The sequence below is a fragment of the Myripristis murdjan genome, chromosome 4, assembly GCF_902150065.1.
Source record: "Myripristis murdjan chromosome 4, fMyrMur1.1, whole genome shotgun sequence".
Taxonomy (NCBI): Eukaryota; Metazoa; Chordata; class Actinopteri; order Holocentriformes; family Holocentridae; genus Myripristis; species Myripristis murdjan.
In genome coordinates, this window is record NC_043983.1 from 24,311,837 (window position 1) to 24,327,352 (window position 15,516).

General features: G+C 40.7%; 2 protein-coding genes across 2 annotated transcripts in view; one reads left to right on the forward strand and one right to left on the reverse strand.

Annotated features, from left to right (window-relative positions):
- Positions 1-11,980, forward strand: part of sgip1a (SH3GL interacting endocytic adaptor 1a) — a 94,218-nt gene extending 82,238 nt beyond the window's left edge. The window contains 8 exon segments of the mRNA XM_030049065.1: positions 140-199; positions 1,436-1,547; positions 2,341-2,496; positions 4,949-5,084; positions 5,741-5,943; positions 6,508-6,572; positions 7,565-7,729; positions 8,468-11,980. Coding sequence (XP_029904925.1) covers positions 140-199; positions 1,436-1,547; positions 2,341-2,496; positions 4,949-5,084; positions 5,741-5,943; positions 6,508-6,572; positions 7,565-7,729; positions 8,468-8,490 — 920 coding nt within the window. The 3' untranslated portion in view covers positions 8,491-11,980.
- A 1,311-nt stretch (positions 11,981-13,291) lies between these two features.
- Positions 13,292-15,090, reverse strand: insl5a (insulin-like 5a). The gene is made up of 2 exons (XM_030050088.1): positions 14,916-15,090; positions 13,292-13,437 (listed from the first exon to the last, which is right to left on the reverse strand). Exons 1-2 carry the CDS (start codon positions 15,088-15,090, stop codon positions 13,292-13,294), a joined length of 321 nt encoding a protein of 106 aa, XP_029905948.1.
- Between the last annotated feature and the right edge of the window lie 426 nt (positions 15,091-15,516).

Genomic DNA, 15,516 nt, shown 5'->3' on the forward strand with positions numbered 1-15,516 from the left:
CGCTACTGTCCTTCTCTCTTCCCCCTCTCACCCCTCCTCCTCTTCCTCACCCACTCTTCCGTACTCCCCCTTCCCTCCCTCTCTACCTCGTTTTCCTCACCCACCTGCCCCTCCCCCCCCACCCCTTGACCCCACACAGAGAATGACCAGCCATCCCTGGTATGGTTTGACAGAGGGAAGTTTTATTTAACCTTTGAAGGTAAGTTTTCTCTGCACCAGGGCTAACTGTGGCGTGCACACACACACACACACACACACTCGAAGCTCATCTTTGCAAGCTTCTCCCCCTTGCGCCCCTGCCCTCTTTCCTCCCTCCCCCTCTCCTCGTCCTCTCTTTTGCATCCCTCCCATTGCCCCCGACCTACAACATGCTAACTCCTGGCTGCACCCCTCCTCCTCCTCCTCCTCCTCCTCCCATAGGCAGCCAACTATGCAGTGGCCCCATTTGTCACATTTCGCTCTCCCTTCACTTCTTTCTCCTCTGTCTCCTGGTATTTTTCATGTCATCTGCGCTGACCACCTGTCATCTCCTGGAAAAATCGTCATTCTTCACGTACTTTACTAATGTCTTTGTCTTCACTTTTTTTTTCTCTCTTTTGGTCCTTGGGTCTTTGGTTTTGATCTCCGGGCTCTCTGATCTTCTTTGATCTTGTCAGAATAATTCAGCTTTAACAGCATGTCTAGAATAAGCATGCAACTCTCTATCTCTCTCTCTGCCGTTCTCTCTCTGTGTCTGCCTCTGTCCTTCATCGTCAGCTCATCCTTTGTTTTTCAGTGTACTCAAATGAGAGCAAACATCAGTGTCTACTGTATAAAGATGAAGAGTCTCTATCACAGATACTTTGAGGGAGATAGCAATTTGACTTAACTGTGTATAATGCTCAAGTTCCACAGTCAAAGAGCAGAGAGAAATGTTTTTTTTTTTTTTTTCTTCAACATACACAATCTGCTACTGTCATCCTACCTTAACACCAGTATTGGTTATCAGTTCAAATGGATTCAAAGTTTCCCTTCACTTCATTCACACTATTTTGTACACCATGTTTTGTTTTTTCATTGTCATCTACACTTTTTTGGTTAGAGATAGCATAGACTGCTGGATTGGGAGATGCAACAAATAGAGCCAGTTTTTTTTTTATTAAATATATATATTGCAGGTCTTAGGAGTATTTTTCTGCTGGGTCTCCACATGCTACTGTAGGTCAATATGAAACACAATTTGGAAAAGTTCCTAATTTTGGCGAACATTACCAGGAAAAGGGTATTATGTAGGAACATAGGCAGAGGGATCAGTGGATTGTTAGGTAAGAGCGTGTCTTGACTTGTCTTGGTAGCTCACTCACCATGCTGTTCAGTATAGTTTAATGTCATGTGTGTTTGTGGGACTGTGTGTGTGTGGTGTGTGTATATATGAATGTGTATGCCTGTTCTCCAGGTTGCTCCAGAGGGCCCAGTCCTCTCACCATGGGGGCTCAGGACACCCTCCCCGTCGCGGCTGCTTTCACAGAGACAGTAAACGCCTTCTTTAAAGGAGCCGACCCCAGCAAGTAGGCCAACAAAACTCACATCATTACACTTTATACGTTATTTTGTCATTACTTTCGGGGATTTAAAGGGGATTTCAAGCCAATTCTGCCAGGATCACGATTTTTATGTGTTCTGTGCTTGGTTTATTGTGGTCATAGTGTGGATATTCAGGTACAGCAATAGTCATTTTATAGATAGTATACAGGCAAGAAAGAATAATTTCATCAAAATCTCACTTTTCTCAACTATGTCATTCCAAAACAGGCTACACGGTATTATTCTCATTCTCATTCATCATTTCAAGATGGAGATTTTTTTCTTCTACACTCATTCAGGGATTATACAGTCCTGTTTGATGATGAGAAGACGAGTCATATTCGATGAAAGATAATATTTTGCTTAGATTATTGATTTCTGCAAGGCCAGTCTCCATTGTTTTTAACTGACAGTGTTAAAACCGTTGCCTTTTTATATTATACACTGAATGTATCATGAACAAAAGCATAGAGGACATGAAAGCCATAATCCTAATTTAACGGGTTTATAAGTCTGTTAAGGGGTCACATCATATAAAACCAATTAGGACTTTTGCTTTAGGGAAGAAGGAAGGACATTTCCACAGTTTTTGGATCATTCTCATCTGCCATATATGATAAAGTTGTGTGATAAATCAATAAAATAAGTGTTTCTGTATTTGTCCACTGTGTTGTTCTCTCTCCTGTCTTCCCTCTCCATCCCTCCATCTCTGTCTGTCCCTCCCTCTTTTGCTGTCTTTCTCCTTCTCTAATTTCCTCCTCCTCCTTCTCCTCCAAGGTGTGTTGTCAAGATCATAGGCGAGATGGTGTTGTCGTTTCCGGCGGGAATCACGCGGCACTTTGCCAATAACCCGTCCCCCGCCGTGCTAACCTTCAGCATAACCAACTACAGCCGGCTGGAGCATGTGCTGCCTAACCCCCAGCTCCTCTGCTGGTAATGACACTGCTGTGACCTCACTACCTCACTCTCAGAAAAAAAAAAAAAAAAAAAAAAAAATCATACAATGCTAGATCACTTTTGTCACTTGAGGCACTGCCTCAGCGGTGACACAATATCACTTACAACAAAATCTATAATACCAGTTTTTTTCTGAGAATGTACCATAACCCTCACAGCATCCCGCACATCTAGTTGAAGTTTGAATGCTTTATTGACAAGGTGCCTCTCAATCTCAAAACAATTTTTATGTTTTACTAACTAAACGTCACTAAACTAGTATGAAGTGTATTTGACTGGTGTATCTAGTGTATTTAGATCCATCAATGTGCGGCACCTAAATTAATGCCACATTTAACAGTGTACTTAGTGCAGTCTCACTATTGCTTAATGAACGTACACAGTTATCTCATATAATATAATGAAAATCAAGATACTCATTCCCTCACATTAGTGATCACATTTCAGCTTGTGCCAAGTGCCTTCCTGGTTTGAACGCTCTCTATGTAAATGAAAACGTTATCAAATATTTCATAATATCCTGAATGTGTGTTTTCTATTACTAGCAGCATTAGGATTAGCACTCCCATGAGCTCTGGATTGGTTGTAAAATATTATCTTGTAGTGATGACACAGCCTGGGCAGGGATATCCACTGGCCTGCTTTGTTCCTGTTCACTGTTAAAATTGGAGACACTTTAATTTTCCAGTTAAACAGTGTATATCTAAGAAATAGCCATAACATAACCACATCATAACACTCACCTGACATTATGCCTGCGGTAATGCTAACACACAATTCACATTATAAACGTGGCTGACCGAATATCCAAGATTGTTTAAACGTAATTTTTCCCCTCTTTAACACTCACATATAAAAAATCTTACAAATGTGAAACAACATTAAATGTGATGAGCCATTTAAGTAATTCTTTATGCACAATAAAAAAAAAACACTTAAACAGTAAGTGTATTAGTTAATTGGCCTGTTACACATTAATCATCCCACATGTAAGTGTTTTTTTGTTTGTAGATGACGAGTGGTGATGAGTAAAATCACTTAGGTCATGCTAAATAATGCTGACTCGCTGTTGGAATCATCATGAGGTCATGTGAGTTTTGGGTCTGTCTAGAACAGAGGTTAGGCCGGTCTTTGTCCTAAAATGTTTCAGTTTTTTCAGCTATAATGCTTTTCATTTTTTAAAGAGAATTTAAAGGTGTGAACGGTGTTATAGAGCTGGCTAATCGCATGGTATCATGGTTCAGGAAGTTATTTTCCATGTGTTTAGAGACTCAAAGTTCGTGCTATTGTTGGTTACAGTCTGTGTGCTTACTACCTACAGAGAGAAGCGAGGTGCCATTATTGTTTTTCACTCTCGGTGTTGAAAATTACGTGCAGTTTCCCAACACTCTGTGCAGCTGTTTCAAAAATGACTTCATCTTACCTTACAAGTCTGATCCACCTTTCTTTCAAGCATTCAGTTTTGCAGAGTCTGTAAAATGGGTCGCTGTATTGCCGTAGAATTGGTTATAATCTGGCACAAAATGTTTTTTCAATACAGAGAGTGGATTGTAAACACTTCTGACGTAAAGCACTTTGTTGGAAATTGTTGTCCTTTACCAAGCTACTGTAAGTCTGTTATGTAGGATACATGGTCTTGTGGAGATGATTTATTTCTTGTTTTTCCCACATTTCAAAATGGAAATCCAATTCACGCTCGGTAAATTCCCCCATTGATTGAATGAGTAGGACCATATGGAACCAGCTGCATTGAAATCTGGGCGCTACAAATGAACAACCAAAAGCCTTCAAGAGCGGTAATTACTTTGGGACTGCGATGTGACGAGCCAGCTGTATAAAGCAGTTAGTTCAGGTCCTTGAGTCCTGATAAACACCACTTACGACCACATAAGAGCTCATTTAAATATTAATGAGCTAACCAAAAAGCACCACTCATAACGTTTACAGAATTAAATTGCTCGGCAGAAGAAAGACATTTAGTTATTACTGAAAATATTTATTGTGTTGTTTTGCTATTATTATGGTGGGTTAATTCTGTTTTTTTAAAAGCAACAATGCCTTCTCAAAGCCATTGTGCCTAAAACTCATTTAGCTGTTCCAAAATCTGTATGAAGCACGGCCTCTTGTGGCTTGTTGCTCAAACCAACGTGCTGACTAAGCCTCATAATCACAGGGCCTGTGAAACGCAACGAAAACCCATTGTTGCACCAATTCCTGCTCGTCAGCCCTAAAATAAGTTGGATTTCCAGTTAGTAAGTGTTCCAGTTATTTTCATATTGTTTTGACAGTAAGATGCCTTTGGGAAACTGGAGCTTACACTCTCCTTTTGTACTGAATGAGACCATAACGACAACACTGGAGTAGACAAATCACCATAAACATTTGAAAGCTCCGTATTTTGATCATGCTTTGCTGTGTGTTCCCCCAGTGACACCACCACACAAGCCAAGGCCAACGCTAAGGACTTTTGGGTGAACATGCCAAACCTGATATCCCACTTGAAGAAGGTGGCAGAACAGAAGCCTCAGGCGACGTACTACAACGTTGACATGCTCAAGTATCAGGTGAGCTCTGCCCTCCTCTCTGACCTCAGAGACAAACAGGAGCTGTGGTCAAACCGACACATTGAAGCAGAAGTGAATTGGAAATCACTGCACCACCAGTAGCTTCCAGTGCTTCATGTGAAAGAATTAATATGTAAATACGCTCATTTAGCGAGGCAACAACAGTACCAACTCTGTTCCTAAAGCCCTTTTTAACCCCTTCCTGCTCAAAGTGCAGTAATGTTGTACTTGAAACACTGGAGGTTAAAGCCCCCGTGAAGTTAAGTACCTTGAAAACAGTGTATATTTAATATCATAAAAAATTTCCACCATCAAAACCATCTTTTCTAACTATCTTTTTCTCCACCCATGCCATCTTTGTGTTTTTCTCCCTATCTCAAATCCCATTAGTTGACTGGTTTTCATAGGAAATACATAAAATCACTGAGATGCCATTACACGGGGCCTTTAAGAAGAATACATCAATGCATTATTCAGGGCCCAACATGTTCAAATTGCACCTTTTAGTTCTTGGCTAGTGACATTGCAAACATTTAAATGCATGTCTCAAGTCTAGGCTGGTCACTAATACAAAATATGTGTGTCTATGCATTATGTGCGTTTGTGGCTTTGGGATTTTTGTATGTATTTGTGTGTCTGTGTGTTTCCATGTCCAGGTATCAGCACAGGGTCATCAGTCAACTCCTCTGAACCTGGCGGTGAACTGGAGGTGTGAACCCACCAGTACAGACCTGAGGATAGACTATAAATACAACGGGGAAGCCATGTCGACACCGATGGCCCTCAACAATGTCCAGTTCCTCATCCCTGTCGATGGAGGAGTCTCCAAACTACAGGCGGTGTTGCCCCCTGCTGCATGGTAGACTCCACAGTTAACTGGATTATTAAGGGGTTTTTATAAGTTGCATGGCATTAAAACCTTTTAGCTCATTCTGTGTTTTACATTCTACAAAAGAAAAAAAGGGATGTTCAGCCATCAGCAATACTTGCCACATTGCTCTACTTGTGTGGTAATCAGGACGCTTGGTAGCTGTCTCTTTCTCATTGTGTGTTCATGTGTACACACGGCATCAAATCTTGTTTGTTTTCAGCCAAAACGCTAAGAAAGGTGTTCTTTACTCAGCTCAGTGGTGCTTTGGTAATGCCAACCATAATCAGTCCTAATGCCATGCAGCATCACCATCGTACGCATCATCAGCAAGCAAGCATTATTACTATGTGAAATGACTCAGAGTCAGAGAACTGTATGAAATGTAGGTTTACTGTTTATGGTAATTTTCTGCCTTGAAATTGCCATAGCTGCTTTAGCTAATGGTTACAGATCAATACTTAATGCCTTGAGTAACTTAATATGAGGGCAACGGCAGCTTAGCAGTTTTTGTTGGTCTGCTACCTTACCGTTATGTTTTTATGATCCTGATAGGAATGCTGAGCAGCAGAGAATCCTTTGGAAGATACCTGATATCTCACAGAAATCTGAAAATGGAGGTATGTGCGGTGTGATGTAGACTTTTTGTAGACTTGACGATACTTTTAGGAGAGGCAGAGATTAAAATTGTGTCCAGAGCTGCTGTGGCATTCACAGGAGCTCAGTTGAAGTTGCTGTATGTGGGGAAACCTTATGTTAACAAGCAAGGGAGACCTGCTTTCTGCTCACATGAATAAAATCAGACACGACCTGAGAGTCATAAACAGTCCCTTTAGCCTGCAGTGACTGATGCCCCCTTCTGTCTGATGATGGTTTTACACTTAGTATGACTTCAGCAAGGCTTCTGGTTTGCTCTGCACTGCATGTGTGTGTCACATTCACTTTCAGAGTCCAGAGCCTCTTTTCCTATCCATAAAGAAAACCTTTATAATACAACTAGTATAATATCTGCATTGGAATAATTGCATCAACCTGTAATTTATAAGGAATAGCTGGATGCATTGTTTTAAGTGGAGCTCAGTGTTTTGCATGTAGTGACACTGCATGAACTTAAACATATTTCTCATGGAAAATGACATGTATATCAAGTCTTGGTTTGACACAATACAAGGCAGAAAGCCTCCTGGGTTCTCATGATGTCAGGCAAAGGGCACTACACTAGAGATGAGTGCATATTTCATTCATATATTCATTCTCTTCCTTTCAAGATAGAAAACTTAATCAGGCTCAGCCTGTCAGTTCCACCCTCCTTCTTTTGGACTTAAATGACTGATGCCATACTCTATCTTGTTCCATCTCTTATCTTTTTAATACAATGTGCTACAGCACAAAGTGTCTCTGGGGGTGGGTGGTTTTGTCAAAGTTAAAAAGGATGGTTGTACTTTCAAAAGGATGATAGGTCGCAGGTAAAGCTTCCTTCAAATCCGCACATGTTGACAGATTTTAATCATTGTTGTTAACAGCATGAATGTCATCCTCCTTCCTTCCCCCTCACATCAGCCCCTGCTGCAGAGTCATGTTGTCTAAGTTTGTGATGGTGTAACCTCCCCAGGTGTGGGATCGTTGTTAGCACGTTTCCAGCTAAACGAGGGTCCCAGCAAGCCGTCTCCGCTGGCCGTGCAGTTCACCAGCGAGGGCAGCACTCTGTCAGGCTGCGACATTGAACTGGCTGGGCCAGGATACCGCTTCTCCCTCATCAAGAAGAGGTTTGCTGCAGGTCAGTTCATACCAGCAACATCACATCTATGGTTCCTACATACCGCAAAAAGCACTCACATATGCCATCGCTGCATCAGTCCAACCAAAAAGACATTTTATTTTCTCTATCAGAATAAGACTTTTAATTTCACCTTTAAGATGTTTTTGAAATGGAGAATTATTAGATGTTCTTGCTAAGATGATCATATATTATAGTGTATAGTAAATTTAACAGTATAATTACTATGGGTTTTATGAGTTCTAGTACTCTTTAATTAATTTACTACATGGAAAATCATGTATGTGATTATGAAAGATATCAGTGAAAGGAAAAGAATACATGTCTAGAGGTATATTGCAAATCTCATGCTGTCATTAATTTGAGGGGAAATCTGTTGAACTCTTTATTAACCTAATCAACACAGTCTTACATTTTATAGTAGGATTATTATTTTTTTCAAATGATGGTTAACTCATTGGAATGCATGTAGAAAAGGTTCCAACAGACTGACCATGCTTTACATTGGAGGAGAAGGGTTAGGCAGTAATGTATAGGTTATTTATGGAAATAATTAGTAAAACAAATCACTGAAAACAGAGTAATTGTGTTATACAGTTGTTACATCATCATGATTGCCTTCATTATAATGTAATTATGCTGTGTACTTAACTGTAATAAATTCTGATCTGAGAGTGAAATTTACAGCTGAGTCATGAAGGTCAAACATAACTCAAACATTTTGTTTGCATCTTTCAGGAAAATACTTGGCAGATAACTAATCCATGCTACTGAGAGCAGCACTATTGAACAAAAATAACACTGAAGACGATGTCAACGGACTGACGTTGACATCAAGGACAGAGGACAGACCCACACCCGACAGACTCTCCATTAACCTTTTTTGAACCCACGAGGCAGGTGGTGCAGCCTACTCAGCAGTATTGTATAACTTGCATATAGCATTGTGGAACTGTTTTCGGTCATGTAATTATTGTATTTGTACAATGTATTCATTTCATAACATCTGTATTGCTGCAGTTAGACACCTGGGTTCTTTCCTCTGAAGTCTGTGCCTCTGTCTCCATCCCCTCCTCTGGTCAATGTGTGGTGTTGTTTGACAATTTCACTGCAGCTGCCTGACCAGAGCCATGGATATAAACAGTTTGGCCACATTGTACTGTGGGCAACACATTGCTGCCCCCTTCTCCAGAAAAAAAATTGTAGCAACAACACCTCTCTGTAGTCATATGCCTTTTGATTTTAAAAATCAGCTGGCAGTTGCAAAATACATGCAGGCTACTTGGCAGTATGACCATAGAGCAGTACTGTGGAGCAAACATGGCTGTTGCAGACTTTTACAGTTACCAAACTCTGTTTATCAGTGGCTCTGAGCCTGACTTTCCAGACACCACCACACACATACAACACAACCTTTGGTGCATCCAAAAGATAGGGACTCAGAGGTAAAGCAAGTTGCGCAAGTTAGGCCTAGGTCAAAGCATTTTAAATTCCTGACCTTTCTTAGGACATAAAAAATCGGAGCCCTATAAATGACCACTCTGTATGGGCTCCTCTTGGTGTCTCTGGGCTCAGGTCCAGGCACCGCTGTCCTAGTTGTCTCCCCCTGACTGCAGCCCAAAGTGAAGGTTATGCCAGAAAGTTAATGCGACTAACTGATGCAGTTTGACGCGGTTCTTAAAGACGGTAATTCTTGTCGGTGCATGTCTGTGATTGAAGAGTGTACAGTAACATTCATAGGATTTAAGGCGTTGGCATCTCAATGAATTTAGCTTAAACTGCAGAGTTTTCCATGCACCACCTACTGGTACTACAGGGTCAAATGACACCTATGTATTACTTTTTTTACTATGAATGCACTGATCAATCAAACTGTTTTGTTGTTTTTTCCTCTGAAATACACAGTCAGTGAGAGGTTTTTAGCCGTTAGGCAGCTGCAATGATAAATCAGTTCCTGGTCGCAAAATAAGAAAATATGTTTTCCTTTAGGAAAAAAAAGAACTGTACAAAGTGTCATTTTAAAACAATAATATATATCTTAAAGGGCGTTTGGTGTTTTCCTTGTATTGTCAGATAGCCTTTCTGTTGTTCCCAGGACAGCAGTGGTAGACTCCAGAGTACATGACAGCATTCTATTTTTATTTATTGATGACAATGATTTGTTGTATAAAGTATGTGATTCTGTATATGAATAGATTTGAATGGTATCACAATTCAGAACCCTTAAAGATATAAATATTTGAATTTTTTTCTTTTTCTTTTTTGTTATCTGTGTAGTTGGGTAACCTGTGTACAGTATAAGGTATAATTTTTGAATTAATTTCAGATATAATTTTTTAACTCAAGTGCAACAGAAGATTTGAGCTATATATGGGTGGGGGGGGGGATTCAAAGAAAAAGATAAATATCTTCCTGGATGCTGTGTCATTCTTTGTGAAAGCAGTGTTATGTAGAGTTAGTTACACCATGGGCAAGGTCTACACTTTAAGACAATGACAACAAAAACAATCATGTTTCGGGGACAGCAGTGTGGAAGTTTGGTACCACCACTGGGACCAGGATCCTTTTTGCTGGGACCAGTTTAACAGTTTTTAATGCAAACTTCATAGCAGTAAATCAGAAAAAAAAATAGCGCACTTGTACTGACCTAGCACTCTCAGGTGCAGGTCGTGCATCGGCACATTGAGTTGTTTACGTTGGCTGCATCTTGTATCCTCAGCATAGACCGTGTGTCGCCAGTTAGCTTCTGACCATTTCCAGTCACCTCAGTGCGTTGGTGGTACCTCAATCCCCTGAGTGCATATTATTTTGCATTGACGGCATGAGCACACCCTAGATCACCCAACCAGTGCTTGAATCCATGGCTTTATTTTGCATAATGGTAATGGTCTCTGTGAGATGACATGAGTGAGGTTCCGGAGGGAGGTTTAAGATGACCAAAATGCTTTTTGTATTTTATGTGTGTACCCCGGAAAGTCCTCTATAAAGGAGAATAAGCTGAATATTTTTAAAATGGACAAAAAAGAGAAAAAAAAATCTTATGTTGTTTAATGTGAAAAACACTGTGCTGATGTTGAACTTCCTGAATGCTCTGATACTCAACATGAACAAAAGTATGTTTGCAGTTGAGCCTAAGGTCTCTGTGCTGTATGAAGGCCTGATAGGTGTGTCACCGTTGTATCTCTGCTAAATATAACCATTCATTGTCCTCGTACTGCTCCCACAGAAGCATCTTAGGCTTGGTTTACACAGGAACCAAACATTTTGGGGTTGGCTTTTTGATCATGTGGCTATAATAAACTGCACTATGACCTAACAGGACAGGTAGCCTAACATCAGTACTCCTATTCTCAACCCCATTGTTCTTTTGATCAACAGTTGTACTTTGGGGTTTATTTGGCTATGTTTAGTCTTAAATGAAAAGGTCAGATCTGGGCAATGCTATTAATAACAGATCATATATATACCAATTTTTCCTGTGCAGACTGAGTCTAAGACAGCAGTGTGTCATTTGAAAAGTTAATGTGAGGTATTGATGATTGGTGCCATTTAGCTCGCCATAACACATTAGTTTGGTAACACTTTCTCTCAGTCATGCCATGTCCTTCATCTGACTGGATGAATCATCAGCTTGTGCTGCTGGTGAGATCACTGGCCATGCTTGAAGGGAAAGTGTGACCTCCTGAGTGAATTGTGGATCCATCAGTGCAACAGTCACTACAGCATTATCTGCAATTGGCCATCGTACACGTCCCCTCTCATGTGATGCATCTATTTTGCACTGCAAAGGGCACTGCAGGTTACCCTTTCAAATGTTTTAAAGGAGAACTTCACAGGAATATTCCAGTACAAAACATGTCTGTCAATCAACTGGTTGTCAGATGAGTCTTTTCATCTTTTCATAGTTAAAAAAAAAGAGCAAAATTTGTATTTTCAACCCAGTTCCTCTCTGTGGTGGAGCATTTGTCCTGCAGTAATTCATTATAACATGCAGGGCATGCAGTAAAGGTGGGATTCCACTGATGATAGATAGTACTGAAATGACGTGTTGTGCTGACAGTCTGTGGCCTGTGTTAATGTTGAGAAGAGCAGGGAGTGTGTTTGTGTGTGCTATAAGCCAGAATGCTTTTGGTTCTGTACCGTTAACTCTCAAACACATGTGCAAGCTGTTTGTACAGTACATAACAATGCTAAGATGAACTGAGAAACTTAGTTTGCTTCTTTCCAAAACCAATAAAAGTTATAACTGGACACTTGTGTTTTGAGTGCTCTTCATATTAGGTAGGTCTGTGTGCTTTGGCACAGGCACTCATGGATTCATGCATTAACATTCATGCATTAAACAGATGCAACATAAATCAAAAAAAGAGGTTAAAGAGGGTATGTTATGGGACATCTCTAAATTGTGACATAACCTACTTGGAGTTACTGGACTAAACGTTTAATAAAATGTCTTTGGAATCAGTGCATCTGTGTATTCTCCTCCATGTCATTTAAATTGAAAACCTTACACAGCCAAACGGTGATGGTTGTTTGATTTGGGTTTCAGTTCTTTAGGAACAGGATGATTTTGCAGCTTTACACTACCTTGATTGGCCGAATGCACAGGAGCACAGTGGGGTATAATGTGGTCTTTTGGTATTTGTAATGGAGGAATAACATGCACACAATTGTATGATTTGCTGTGGTAATTGAACCCCTAAAGTTTGTAGTACAATATACAGACAAACGCATGCTACACACACTGTCACCTCCACACCTTCCACTGTATAGGTCTCAACATGTGAGATTATAATGTGTGGTTATAACCCTAACCTCGGAAAACATCCCATAATACATCAAGACAATCAGTCCTTTGTTCTTTGGCTATTTGGGTGTCATCACAGCAATTTTTCTGTTTTTAACACAGATTTTTAAATATGAGCTGTCAAATTTCACTGGTTTAAATAAGGCTCTAGGTCTGCGATGCTCAGTTTGTGGACTTCGGTTTCTCAGCCATTTCACACCACACACCATATCATGCAAACTATATGCAAGAACATTTATTTGGCAAAACTAGCAAACTGATACAATATAGTTCTTTGTTATGAACACAGCAAAGCAGTAATTGAGAAATTTTACTAGTCTGAAACCCCGTGGACAATGGTTGAATTTCCTTAGTCTGGGCTAGTGCAAAATTATCCTCAGGACAGAATCTGAGTGGGTGTGATGAAATTAAAAAAAGAGGAGCCATGACTGGGCTTGTGTCCCAAACCTTTAAATTCCATCTTGGGATGGAACTAAAGTTCTGGCTCCAAACTCTCATGGGTACATTTACCACTAGACAGCGACAGATGGCCACACATTCTCTCCATCTCACGTTCAGAGGCAGATTCCCAGATGCTCAAACAGTCCACATTCACATCCACAAGTCTTTCACGTCAATGTAGAAGCTAAAAGCTATATTAAAAGTAATCTAAAAAAAAGTAGTGATTGTGGATATGATCATTGAATACACTCATGTATTTTATTGTGAAACACTGACTGGTCACTTGGAGAGCCACAGAGAGACCGCAGTTGGCCTCAGCAGAGGAAGGCAAGGTCACTCTTCCTGCAGCCCACCTGGCAGCACACGGTGGTCAGTATGTTGTTAATGTCTCGTCTGGCCAGCTCAGAACCCAGGCTGCTGCTCAGGCTCTCCAAGCTGCCCTGCTCTCCTGTGGACACACCTGCCACAGCACAACACAACACAACCAGCACTTAGGAAAGCCTTTTAACACTGAGCACAGATATGTTTCATTTTTAACAACATTTTAGTTTTATCCACAATCAGGTTCAGGCAGAGATTTTCCACAGTAAATGTCATCCTTTTACAGATATTAGTTTACTGTAATACAAATACTGTGATATTTTGCATTTAGTGAATACTTTGATGTGACAGTAATGCATGGGTGATGGTTCTCCACCTTCTGAAAGAATTTCATTAACGTATAAATCATGTGTAATTGACATCCATGTTGCCATTAAACAAGGAAATCCCAAATGACTGTACAGATTTAACTCTGTGCTATTTGTCTTGTGTCATGCCAGTTGCTGTTTCTAATCAACATTTCTGATAAGCTAAATGAGTTTGTTTGTGCGTGTGTGTGTGTGTGTGTGTGTGTGTGTGTGTGTGTGTGTGTGTGAGAGAGAGAGAGAGAGAAACAGAGAGAGTCTGGCCAGGGAGAACAGGCTGCACTATCATATAATCATGATATGTGGGTTCCTCTGGCTTTAATAAGACAGATTAGGAGTGCAGGACTCCTTGTTCCTGTATGCCAGGGCACCTGTCTGCCTGTATTCACTGTAGCCGCTGGCCTCATATCCATGACAAGGACAATCACAGCAATTTTCTGAAATGGCTCCTGTCCATGAGCCTTGTGACTACAGGGAACATAGAGAAAGACAGTGCTGAAAGACTAGAGATCACTAACTTTCAAACCTATGAACCCTCCTCAAGTCTGGTCACTGTTTTGTGGGATATTGTAATAGTACAAATCTATAAATGTACACACAGGACATTAAAAAATATATATATTGTGTTAGATATATGTTTTAAAAGAATAAATCACAAAAATATGTCTATCTGCACTTGAGGAAACATCGTCAGCAGCTGAGTGGGATGTTCAATTTATGCAATTAGAAAAAATAGAGTAATATAAAAACATACAGTATCGATGCACTAAACAGAGATGACCTGGATCTTCAAAGATTTTACTGTAAAAACATCACTTTTGGTAGATACCGTAGAGCTCCAAAAATCATTTAGAAAAAGACAGATATTGCATATTGTCATATGCAATTTTTGCAACTTTTAACCAAGGCAGAAATCAGAACATTAATCAATGTGGAAAATTTGGCAATAGTGGCAACACTTTGTTTCATTGATAATAAGAACTCTTGCGGTATACAGTGCATCTACAGTAAGAGAGGTTAGAAACAGCTGTATTCTGAGTTAAATGTGAAATGCACGCTGAATCATAAAGTTCTATTTTTAGCTGTCTTTGTGGTTCTTCAGACAGCTGTGATAAGGTCAGAATTGTCCCACAGAGAAAATGATCTCTTTGTTTGTGTCTCTTCAACTAAAAAAAAAAAAAAAAGCAAAAGAGTACAGGCTTTACCACAGGCCAATCTCCCCTTGTTCTGAGAAAAAAGGGAGTGGACTCACCATCCATGTCCGGCTCACTGAGCAGCCTCCTCCAGCGGGAGCCTCCACAGGTGTAGACGACGGCCCTCAGGAACTCGCGGCCACACAGCTTCACCGCCTTCACCTCGGCTCTCACCTGGCTCACACCCACCACTGCACACAACAGCAACGGCAGCAAAACCACCAGTGCACGCATGCTGTATGTCTCTGGAGCAGGTAGAGGTGAGGACTAACACTAAATCTGCTTGCTGGACAACCACAGCTGTTCTGTTCTGCCGCCTATTGGTTATCACCCTTGTTTCTTGTCTCCTGCCTGCTGCGTCTTCGTCTTCTGTCTTTAATTTCTGTGCAGGCTTGATTAGTCTTTGAACCACTGCTTGCATCTTCCTGCAATATATACCATCCAACTTTCAGTTCATCAGCGCTGACTCTCTCTGCCTCCCCCCACTAGCACTTGGCCCATCCCTATTACGCACACGCATGAACCTACACACGCACAAGCAGTCCTCACTCCCTCATCCCAGTGCGTCTTGACAGTCAAATCATTTAATGTTTCCGGTCATCTCCACCATCACCATGTTTTGTCTTTTAAGCGAGAGTGACTCCCATCAGGCTTTTACAG